The following is a 12,212-nucleotide window of genomic DNA, read 5'->3' as shown; positions in this document are numbered from 1 at the left end:
GCCTCCACCTCCTCGGGCCAGTTGGGGGCCTGGGAAGAGAGGGAGGGCCCAGATGGCTGCAGACTGATTCACTATCGGTACCCCCACCCCTGCTCCACTCCACCCCACCCCACCCCACCCCATCCCGCCTCTTTTCCCAATTTACCCATTGGGAGCTATGGGAACGACTCTCCCAAGGAGCAGTGAGAACAGTGAAGGCGGCAACTCTCCTGAGTCTCCCCTACTCCACCTCTTTAGCTCTTGTTCTTCATCCTCTGTGCCCTTCAGCAAGGCCTACAATATTCCTGGGAATCCTGAGATCTTGCGAAGAGAGGGCACTGGGTTGTATTCAGGAAAAGTGGTTTGTTGGATCTCACTTTATCTTGTACCTAACAGACTTAGAGGGAAGACAGACTGTGTGTGTGTGTGTGTTGTCATTCATTCGTTCCACAAATATTTACCCAGCCCCTCTTGACACAGAACCAGGCACTGAGGGTACAACAGTAACTGAGGAGAGACTAGGCAAATGGTTGACTTCAGGTTCAAATTTAGAACCCAGGTTTCCTGTCCTCCAGCTTGGGCAGACCTTCATAATCACTCAAAGTGGAGAAAAGAGCATGGGGTGGTGTCCCCGCAGCTCAGAGGACACTCGAATGCCAGGGATCTTTTCCTGCTGTGCTTCCACAGGAGGGAAAGAGACAAGACCCAGGAGTCAGGGTTGCGGTAGCTCGTTGTTAAAGAGACCTTGGGAAAGGCCACTGGATTCCTGCCAGTTTCACATTCACAGGATTACTCTTTCTTGGGCTTCTGGGGTGGTGCTCTAATGGGCTCCAGGGTGGGAGCAGCTCTCTGCTGCCCTCACCTGAGTCCGGCCTGTAGGTGGCAGGTACTGGGTTAGGCCCGGCCCCCTCAGGGCCTAGCCACTCAGGTACCAGGCCCACCCCCCTCCCCTTTGGGCTGGGCTCTCCTTTATAAAGGGCCATGCTGTCCCCTACTTAGAAGCAACTTTTTGGCTTCTTCTCGAGTCTGTCTGCTTCCGTCTCCTCGTCGTCGCCTTGCTTCCACTCCAGACTCCACCATGTCCACAATGTCCACAACGGTGATCCAGAAGACCTACAAGGGGAACATCTCTGCCCCCCGGGCCTTCAGCAGCCGCTCGTACTCGAGTACACCCGGCTCCCGCATGAGCTCCTCGTCCTTCTTCCGGGCGGGCAGCGGCTACCGGTCTGGCCTGGGCATCATGAATATGGCCGGAGGTTACGGCAGGGCTGGGAATATGGGGACCATTACAGCTGTCCAAGTGAATCAGAGCCTGTTGAACCCCCTGAAGTTGGAGGTGGACCCCAACATCCAGGTGGTGCGCAACCAGGAGAAGGAGCAGATCAAGACCCTCAACAACAAGTTTGCCTCCTTCATCGACAAGGTGAGCGGGCTCCCCCTGCGTGGCTGGCTGTGCCTGGGGCCCAACGAGGGTCCACACCCTTTCTCTTGGTCACCCCGTCCATGGGCGTGTCTCCAGCCCCCCACTGGCGTCCTGCTGGGCTCCACCTACCCTGGCAACACTCCTCTCCTACCTATGACTCACTCCTCCCGTGCACTTTGGTTTTGGCTGACGCAGGAATGGGGAGAGGGTCTGGGCGGCTTCTGACTCTAAATCTTGGGGCTTCCTACCCCCTTCACCCATCTCACTCGGACCCGAGTTCCGACTGTGGATAAAACTTTCAGCCTGGAAGAGTACAGCTGTGGGGTGGGAGGGGAGCCCGCCCTCCAGGTTCACCCTTCCCCGCTAGCACTGCCCCAGCAGCTTCTCGAAGGTGTCCCTAGGCTTTTTTTTTTTTTAATGGGGGTTTGATAGGATTCTGGGAGTTGGAAGTGGTGTCTTGATTCAAACGGGCAAATATTGATCGAAGCCTCCGGTGTCCCGAGGCCTGAGTGTGTGGGGCACCTGTACACCTAGCTGAGTCATACGTGGCCCCTGCCCCGCAGCCTGTGGTGGGCGGGGCCGGGAGGGGCAGAGACCCGCCCCCACCGTGGGGTTTGGGGCCGAGAAGTGCCGTCTGGGCGACGCACGGGTCTACGTGGGGAGCTCGTAGCGCCTGGGGTTGGGGGGATGGTTCTGTGTCCCGACGGGGAGGAGTGGGCGTGGGGAGGACGCCAGGGGCTGGCTTCAGGAAGGCCCATCCAGGATTCAAAGCCTGCAGCGTTGGACACCCCGCCCACTTTTCACGTCCTGTTAAACCTCAGAATAGTTTATGGCTTCAGATAACGCATCTGTTGGCCAACGCCCCTCATCCCATTCGGCCCTTGTCCCCTCTGTCTCTTCCCTCCCCGTCTCTGCCCCGACGTCCTGGCTCCAGTTTCCCGGCGAGGAAGTCAGGCCGCTTTTTGCAGCCTTGGGGGGTGTGCTCCCTTGGGGGGGTGGACCAGGGTCCTCGTGCTGGAAGATTGGGCCCCTCCCTGCTGACTGGCTCCTAGGAGGCATTGTGGGAACGAAAGGCGGGAAATCCTGGGGCAGATTAATGCCTTAGGGATTGGAGTCCCTTAGGAAGCCCGCACTCCACTGTTTGGGGAGGGCTTCTTAGTTCCTTGGCTCTTGGAACCCTTGTCTTTGCTTCTTGACTTCGTTCTGTTAGCTCTGGAGTCCTCCCCGTGAGTAGCAGTTAAACAGGCCCTGAGTCCGAATCCCTAGTTCCCAGTGCCCTGCCCTTTCCTGTAATGGGCTTCCTTGCTGAATCTGATTTCCTCATCCATAAAATGGGCATAATAATCCCTAAATCAGCAGTTTTGCCTATTCAAGCATGCAATGTAGGTAAAGAGCTTAGCAGTGCGTGTGGCCCCTGTCAATCAGTCCAGTAAGGCTAAATGTTATAATCACTTATTTTTTATAATTTAGAGGCAAAATGACCTGGGGAAGAAAGGGATTTACATAGAGGGATTTGTTGGATCTAGTTGGACCCTTAAGTCAACCTTCTTTTCTAAGTCCCTCCCAATGAAAAAAAGTTACAACTTTGGGTTGATTAAGAAAAGTAAATTCCTATCCTTTGAACCAGTCTATTATTCTTTCTTTTTAAACATTTCCCTCCTAACATGCCTTAATTTCATCCTAAAATCTGGATTCCTTGAGCCTAAGGAAGCCAGGACCTTCCTTAGGGCTTGGGGCAGGAGGAGAAGGTTGTAGTTTCCCAGATGAGGTTGGGTGGGGGTAGGGTAGAAGGAAGTCTTCCATTTGCAGATAGATAGGTCTATCTAGTCCCTTGTCTCTTCCTTGGCCACAAGTGACTTCTGCACAGAGATGGGGTTCCTAAAAGGACTTGCCTGAGTTCCTCTAAGGCGTTGCAGGGTTGAGGAGCCCCAGGCTCTGAGTGGGGAAGCAACTCAAGGTTATGCAGCCCAGGTTAGTAGCAGTGTTTGGCTAAAGCCTAGGTCTACGCTCTCCAGGCCCTAGGGCGCATTCAGACATATAAACTGTATGAGCTCCTCAAAGTCACTCCAAATAATGATGATAATAGCATTTGCTATGAACAGTCTACATTTTTTTTTTGATTTTTAAAAAAAATTTATTGGGGTGACAATTGTTAGTGTACATTTTCTTTTTCAGTCTTATATAAAGTGTTAATCAACACTTGGCTCTTCTTACTGCTCTGTAATATATAATCTAAATCAAGAAGACCTATTTGTTCTGCAAACACAGCTTCAACATGACTCTCCTAACTGTCTCCTTCCAATCCTACACCCTTGCATCATCCCCCCACCCCCCGAATTAGAAGGACATGGCTCCCTCCACTCACCATGCTGTCTCTCTCAGATCATAGCTAACCAGGTCCCTGGGTTCTGGACACTCGCTGTTTGGGGAGTGGAAAACGCTGTTTGCTTCCCCGCAGATTCTGAGCCCTGGCCTGATGTGGACCTTTTTGCTCCCTTCTCCCTCATGCAGGTGCGGAGCTTGGAGCAGCAGAACAAGATTCTGGAGACCAAATGGAGCCTCCTGCAGCAGCAGAAGACAACCCGCAGCAACATGGATAACATGTTTGAGAACTACATCAACAACCTTCGGCGGCAGCTGGACACATTGGCCCAGGAGAAAATGAGGCTGGAGTCGGAGTCTGGCAACATGCAGGGGCTGGTGGAAGACTTGAAGAATAAGTGAGCTGCCCTCCTCCCCACCACCACCTACCCAACTGAAGTCGTCTCGTCCTGTCCCACCCCAGGGGACCAGAGGCCTAAGACCGCATGGCCCACTGTTTGTTGGGCAATGCAATTGTATTTAATCAGGGTGACCTTACGACCAGGTTTTCTCAGGATGGTCTAGTTTATGCCCATTTTCCTGGCATAATTATTAGTACCACCCATCCCGTTTCAATCTCAGAATTGCTCGGATTTGGACAACAAATTATACGTTCATGTTTACGTAGTAAACCTTAGATGGCAGAGATGGGTAACCAACAGGCCTCTTGTATACTTACAACCCTGGCCCCTTTTCCTTCTTTACCCTTGATTTCCAGCACAACCCAGAAAGTTGTCTGAGGTTTCATGTCAGAACCTGTTGCTAACCCTCCTAATATCCCTCCTATGTCTAATCCAATGTGTATTCATGGATTTAGAGAGAGATGTCCTGCTTCAGGCCTCCCCACTGGCTGATGAGCAGAAGGACCAGGCAGGCTAGCCCTCTCATATCTTGCATTTCCATGAACGGAATTTTCTAGATATCCTTGCCCTCCCTCAAAAGTCTCAAGGCAACCTCCCCTTTGTCTTCATCCTTTGATTTTGTCTTTTCCTTACCAGGTACGAGGATGAGATCAACAAGCGCACAGAGATGGAGAATGAATTTGTCCTCATCAAGAAGGTGAGGGAGTCCTCTACCCCCACCAGACACTGGAGGCAGGGGCTTAGAGACTCAGACTAAGGATTTCTGGGTTCTGTCCCTAAATGTTTCTAAGTAATTGGCCATCATTTGGGTGCCTGCTCGATATGCAGCATAGAAAGGTAGTCAAGGACAGAGAGGTAAGGAGGTGCGTTTGGACAGAACTCTGGACATCGATGTTGGGACATGGTTAAGAAAATGAAGCAGTAGATTGGAGGTCTGGCCATAGAGGAGGAGGAGTGCTGCAGGAAGCTGAGTAAAGAAGTTTGGGCTGGGGCTGCAGGTGTGATGGGGCAGAAGCCTGACTGGTGGATCAGGCCATAAAGTGAGGCGGGCAAGGCAATAGTTAGAAGGTTCGATGTCCGGGCCATTGGGTACCTCTGGGTGGGGGTCCAGGGTGGGCACTCAGCTCAATCTCCCTCTTCCACCACACCCTCCAGGATGTGGATGAAGCTTACATGAACAAGGTAGAGCTGGAATCCCGCCTGGAATGGCTGACGGATGAGATCAACTTCTACAGGCAGCTGTATGCAGAGGTACGTTCTTGTTCTTCAACCACATCAGAGGCTCCTCCCAGCCCCCATGTACCAACAGACAAGCCCACTCCTGAATAATTATAGCTACTGATCTTAACCCAACATAGACTTTCTATATATTCTGTCCCCCTGCATGAAGAGAGGTTTGCTGATCCCATTTCACAGAGGAGAACATGTGCTCAGAGAACTGAAATAGTCCAGTATCATCATACACAGAGTGGCATGTGACCCACAGAGTGACCCAGTGGCAACTTGGGCCTGCTCTGTCCCAGTACTTTTGTTCTGAGTCTTTGGGCCATGGGTGGGCTCAGTATTGGTAGCTGAGAGCATGGAAGGGACCTGCCCCTCTGGGTTGTCACCCAAAGCTAGGTTTGCTTGGATTCTGGCTTCATTTCATCTTTACATCCCTCTAGGTTCCAGGTCGTTGACCCATCTTCCTACTTCAGGAACTTTGTCCTCTCCCTAGTCCTCATGCCCACCTGGTCTTCTACTCTGTTGTTGCCCCCGCCCCCGGCTTGCCCCCTGAGGAAGGCCCCCTGCAAAAGGGGGCTCCTGGTGTGCAGGGACAAGGCCTGACCACCTCTCCCCTCCACCACAGGAGATCCGTGAGCTGCAGGCCCAGGTCTCCGACACGTCCGTGGTCCTGTCCATGGACAACAACCGCTCCCTGGACCTGGACGGCATCATCGCTGAGGTCAAGGCTCAGTACGAGGAGATCGCCAACCGCAGCCGGGCCGAGGCTGAGACCATGTACCAGATCAAGGTGAAGAGCAGGGTCATTAGGCTGGCTCTACCCTCCGGACAATTCTGTGGCCTAGTTCATGAGCAGGGAACAGGATTTCAAATGCCACTCTGCCAGCTATGAGCTGGGCCTGCTGCATGGGTGCGGGGATATTAAGATATCCCTGTGCCTTAGGGTCTGAAAGAAGGCCTTGAATATGTGTGGGGTGGGGGTTGGGCAGGAGGTGACCTAGGCTCTGGTGACCTGGCCGACAGGGCCCTCTCTTGGATGGAGGGTACCTTGGGTTCCAGAGGTCCTCTCAAGCCTCACTCCTCATCTCACCTTTGCAGTACGAAGAGCTGCAGACGTTGGCTGGGAAGCACGGGGATGACCTGCGTCGCACGAAGACGGAGATTTCTGAGATGAACCGGAACATCAGCCGAATCCAGGCTGAGATCGAGGCCCTCAAAGGCCAGGTATGGGCTGGACTGGGGGTGGGAGAGGTTCCTCAGCCCTCCCAGTGAGAGAAGAGAATGCAGGAAGGGGGGAAGGGTCTAGGAGATAATGCAGGAAGGAGGGAGGGCTCAGGGGGTCGGGGAAGGAATCCTGGATAAGATTTCGGGTGTTGGAAGGGCAGTTATAGTTCAGCTTCTCAAAGTGCTCCTGGGAGGCTGAGGGGTGTGCAGGGAGTCCCTGGGGCTCTGACAGGGGTCAAAGGGGACTTGGCAGGTAGGTGGGACGCCAGATGGGTCCCCTAAGCCTGCTTTATTTTATGTATTTGTATATCAGGGTAAGACTGGTGCTTTAAGGAAGTCTAGAGTGCAGAAATCCAGTCCCGTTAAGGCAGGGATAATACCTTATAGTGTCCCAAGTGAGAAGTTTATGTGAGGAAGTGCCTGGAAGCTGCTCACATTTTCCCATTCTGCTTCCAGAGCTCACTGGTAGCATTTTCTTTGAGCTGGGTGGAGTTGGTTAGTCTAGGTCAGAGAGTGGGTCCCTAAAGGAGGAGGAAGGGAGGTGGGTGCAGGGGCAGGAGGCAACCACACTCTGCTCTACTTGCTTACCTGTACCCCCCGCCCCCGACAGAGGGCTTCCCTGGAGGCCGCCATCACTGATGCTGAGCAGCGTGGGGAGCTGGCCCTCAAGGACGCTCAGGCCAAGGTCTCCGAGCTGGAGGCCGCTCTGAGAGCCGCCAAGCAGGACATGGCCCGGCAGCTGCGCGAGTACCAGGAGCTCATGAACGTCAAGCTGGCCCTGGACGTGGAGATCGCCACCTACCGCAAACTGCTGGAGGGCGAGGAGAGCAGGTGGGTGTGGGGGTCTTTGGCCCTGGTGCTGTCTCCCTGGGACCTGGGGTGGGGAGGAGTGGGCCCTGTTGTCCTATGACAAGACCAGGAGTTGGTCCTGACATCTCATATGTCCTTTGGGTACAGGCTGGAGTCTGGGATGCAAAACATGAGTATCCATACCAAGACCAGCAGTGGCTTCTCAGGTGAGTGCTCCGGCCCTGGGGAGCAGGAGGGCAGGAGGGCAGAACCTTTTTACATAACCCCTGTCCATTTTCCTCTTGAACAGCTGAGGAAGCTGAGGCCCAATTAACTGTCTACTCCAAGGTCACATAGCTAATATCAAAGCTCTGTGCCACCTTGCTCATGGAACCAGGGTAGTTCCCCGTTCCTACGGAGTGTGGAGGGACTGGAGGGGGCAAGGGGCATTGGAGCCTGACGGATGTAAGGCTCCTATGCTCATGGGGCTGCCTCTCCCCAACCAGGTAGCCCAGCCTATGGAAACGTCACAAGCCCTGGCTTCAACCACGGCGTAAACTTCCAGTCCAACTTCAGCTCTGGCAGGGACTCTGGCTACTCCAGCCGCACCAGCTCCTCCAGGACCGTGGTTGTGAAGAAGATTGAGACTCGAGATGGCAAGCTGGTGTCTGAGTCCTCTGACGTCCTGCCCAAGTAAAAGGCTAGGCTACCGGGGTCCTTCCTGGCCTTCAGCCCTGTGGGAAAGGAGCTGAGCAAGGGGACACTGGGCACAGGAGACACCCCAGTCCTCAGCCCACCCTTGGGGGAGGAGTCTACTGCTTGGGGGACCGCCTCTGACCCACACCCCCAACTCAAAGCCAAGTCAAGTGTTTTTTTCCAAAATAAAATCTCAGCAGGCTGTATGCCAACCCTACTTGTGTGTGTAGCTCTTGTCCATGGAGTGGTCCCCGGAATCAGAAGCTGGTAGGGCCCGGAGGAGGGTGGGTACTGGGAGGAAAGTCTGGCCTCCTCCAGAGAGACTTCTTTGCTGAAAGCTGGTTGAGGCCTTGGTCATGTACGTGCTCTCACATATCCCATTTCATTTTATCTGCATAGCAAACCTGGGAAGTAGGCAGAGCAGGTTTCAGATGGTATTATCAGGAGAGAGTTTAGTTTCCCTTCCCACAAGAGGTCCACATCAGGATACTTGCAGATAAGGAAAGTCAGACCCAGAGAGACCAAGGAGTTGGCCTAACTAGAAAGTGGCAGATACGGGATTTGAACCAGGGCTGTCCAGTTCTCAAGGCTGTGCTCCTCTTCAGCCAGGCACATGGTGTTTCCTTAGTGGCCAGAGATGTCTCTTTACCGTTTTCATTCCTTTGCAGCTGGGACCTAGGAATCCTGGCTTTCCCATTTCTTCAGAGGCCCAGAGTCCATTCGTAACACCCACAATTTCTAGAAGCCAACAGAGTGTAGGACTTGGCATTGATAAGTGGACTTTTATTGTTCCACTCGGTCACACCCACCTGCATTGCTCCTCACCACTCCCTCTCTGCCCTTTTACGTGCAGTGTTTGTATCATATTTATGGCTGAGTATACAAAGGCATGTGCATTCGGTTTGCATGTGAAGGGTGTGCTGTGTGTATGGGTGTGTATGGGTTTTGTAAGTGTGTAAATGGGTTTGCCTGTCTTTGTTGAAACACAGTCGCCAAGGCGAAGGGCAGGCACAGGTTTTGGACACAGCTGGGTGGAGCAATGTGTCTGTCCGTGGCACTTGGCTCCACTGCCAACACCAGAGTTCTAGGCATACACTCTGGCCCCTTAGCACAGGACAAAGTGGACAGGCCCTTACTTAGCACGGCTGAGATGGGGTCATTTGCAGACTTAAGAAAACACTAAGGGAGGATAAAGAAGCACATGCAGAGGGTATAATAGCAGGGCTAGCCTGGTGCAAGACACTCAAGTTCTGACCCTGCTCTGAGGCCTCCAGGCCTCTTGACTTCCCTGGGCCCTTGACTTCCCAGACCCTGGGTCCCTGCCTGGGAGCTCATCCCACCTACCTCGCCAGGTGCCCAACTCAGTGGAGCTGCTTCCAGACTGAGCCCAGGCATTCTGTCTCCCCTACGCTCTCCCTCTTGGCCCCAGGGCCAGGCCAGGGATCTGGACTGTGTCACAATAAAGGACTTTACTTTTTGATGATAAAATGAACAACACCATTATCTAGAACTGTGGCTGTAACTATTTTGGCAGCTCGTGGCAAGAAATTCATTTTTATCACAATCTGCAAACACATACATGAAAAATTTCATAAAACAATACCAACTTTCTGTCCACTGTTCATGTGTGACTGGCCCTGTCACCAAGTCCCTGGAGCCAGGAGGGTAGTGTCAGAGCCCAGGGCAGGGGGCAGCACCCAGTGAGAGGGTCCTCTTTCTCACTGAGGCCCCAAGTCAGTATTTTCAATTGTGCCCCACCTGAACCTCTCTGAAGCTGTCTTATCAGGCCCTGCCTAGGGTCCCCACTGATAGTCTCACCAGGTTTCCACATCCCAGGTGTTTTCTCAGGGAAAGGCAGGAAAGCTCCAGCGAAAATTCCCTTTCCCTTCCTCCTTCCTTTCCAGGTTATTGTGTATCTATTATGTGACCAATGACACTCAGTGTGCATGAGACACTGTCCTCCATTTCCCTTTCAGTATTTAAATAAAAGTAAGAGTTGGATATCCGGTTCTCATTAAGATGAGGACACGGAGGAAGGATGGAAACTGCCATTTCTTAAATACCTACTTGATGGCAAATCTTGTGCGACGGTACATTCCAACCCTCCAATGATCCTGGGAGGTAGATATTAAAATCCCCATTTTGTGTAACCTTGAGTAAGGTTACATTCTAAGTGATAGAAATGGTGTCCTGGCACTTGGGACAGTGCTTTTTTTTTTTTTTTTTAAGGAGGGCGCAGCTCACAGTGGTCCATGCGGGGATCGAACCAGCAACCTTGGTGTTATCAGCACCACGCTCTAACCAACTGAGCTAACCGGCCATCCCGGCCAGTGCTTTTTTGACAATACTAGATTTTTATCATATATACGCATGTCATACATAGCTCAAAAGTTTAAACCTTGTTTTTGTTCTTGAGTAGGAAATAAATATTCCTTATTTATTTATTAAATATTCCTAGAATTATATAATTCTAGAGTACAAAAGGGACTTCTTCCTCACTAGTCACCCAGTTTCTCTCTAAGAGAGACTAATATTACCTGTTTCTTGTAATTCATTTCAAGCACAGTTTATATAATTCCTTAAACACGTACATGTATACTGTGTTTCCCTGAAAATAAGACCTAACTGGAAAATACGCCCTAGCATGATTTTTCAGGATGACATCCCCTGAACACAAGCCCTAATGCGTCTTTTGGAGAAAAAATTAATATAAGACCGGGTCTTACTTTGGGGAAACATGGTACTTATCTTTCACAAAGGATATTATATGATATGTGATGTATGTTTTGCTTTGACATTTGTTCCTTCTATATCATTATTATTATTCCGTATCATTATTGAAGGCTGCCTCACCCTTTTTCACAGCTGCATAGTATTCCACTTAAGGATGTACCACAATTTAACCAGTCCTCAATTTGTGGGTCTTTTCAACCTTCTGCTAGGACAACAATGTTGCAGGTAACCTTGGATACATGTCATATCACACACAAGGAGGATATCTGAATAATTCCTGGAATTGTTGACTCAAAGTGTATGTACATTTAAATTTTTGACAGACATTGAAAAAAAAAAAACTTGCTTTCTTATGGGACTGAATGTTAGCTTTCTAGAAAAGCCACAGGTGTGGAAGTCCCATGCTTGACCATTCCAGATGAACCAGGTGTTATTCCCCACTTCTCTCCCCTCCAGGAATAAAATGATGAGTCTTCCAAGCATTTGTGGGCCATACTTCATATATTGTCATTCCAAGGTTTTGCCCTGCCCAAGACGATCTGGGTGAAAATGGTCCTTGATCACCCCAGCAGGGGGATTGTAAAGAGGGCTAAGGTTAAGTAAGGGCCAAACAAACTAGAGTGTAAGGGGGTGGAAATGAAGCAGTACTACTGGGAGCAGTACCCTGTGAGGAAGCGGAGGGAGTGACAGGGACCAGCGTGGCTGAGAGGTCCCTGGGCAGCCACTATGCTCCCTCTTTGCCTATCTTGGTGGGTATTAGTTACTTTGTCTTGTCAGCATCCCTTCTGCTGCCTGGAAACAGAAACTGCCCCCACGCCCCCACGCCCTCCACGGCTCCCTTCTTTTCAGAAACTTTCCTTCTTAACCCTAACCCCGTGGTTCTGGTGGGCTTGCCAGTCACAGCACCTCTCTTCTGGGCCCCCAGAGGTGGTGGGAGCCAGCCTTGGCCAATCACAGGCCCTTTGTCCTTTTCTTTCTGTGGTATAACAATAAAATGCAGACAGTGCTTGATGGATTTCTACTTAGGTTTACACCTGTGAACATAACATAGACCATTTCTTGCATCTCAGAAGAGTTGCTGGGACCCCTTGTATATTTGTATTTAAAAATACAAATCAGATTCGGTTACTCTTCTACTTAAAACCCAGGATAAAGCCCCAAGTCCTGACTTGGCCCACGGCCTGGGCCTGCTCGGCCTCTGCCCACCTCTCAGGGCTCCTCTTGGCCACTGTCTCCTGTGCTCTCTCTGACTCGTTGGCTCTGGCTTTTCAGTGCTTAGTTCATGTCGCGTTTCCTTCTGCTCAGGGCCACTGCACATGCTGTTCTCTCTGCTTGGAACATGATACCTTTTCTGTGCACTTAGGAGTTTGCTAGTCATGCAGCTCAAAGGCAGCTTCCCCAGCGAAGTCTTCCAGACACCA

The 12,212-nt window shown here is 51.5% G+C and overlaps 1 protein-coding gene across 1 annotated transcript; it reads left to right on the top strand.

Moving 5' to 3' along the window:
* Positions 1–790: 790 nt before the first annotated feature.
* Positions 791–8,274, top strand: KRT8 (keratin 8). The gene is made up of 9 exons (XM_081059522.1): positions 791–1,402; positions 3,914–4,122; positions 4,762–4,822; positions 5,281–5,376; positions 5,975–6,139; positions 6,448–6,573; positions 7,184–7,404; positions 7,531–7,589; positions 7,869–8,274. The coding sequence occupies exons 1-9, from the start codon at positions 1,058–1,060 to the stop codon at positions 8,057–8,059; spliced, it is 1,473 nt and encodes a 490-aa protein (XP_080915648.1). The 5' UTR covers positions 791–1,057; the 3' UTR covers positions 8,060–8,274.
* The last annotated feature ends 3,938 nt before the right edge of the window (positions 8,275–12,212 follow it).

This window comes from Rhinolophus hipposideros, assembly GCF_964194185.1.
Source record: "Rhinolophus hipposideros genome assembly, chromosome: 9".
In the NCBI taxonomy this organism is placed as follows: Eukaryota; Metazoa; Chordata; class Mammalia; order Chiroptera; family Rhinolophidae; genus Rhinolophus; species Rhinolophus hipposideros.
This window is presented reverse-complemented; position numbering and strand designations above follow the sequence as displayed.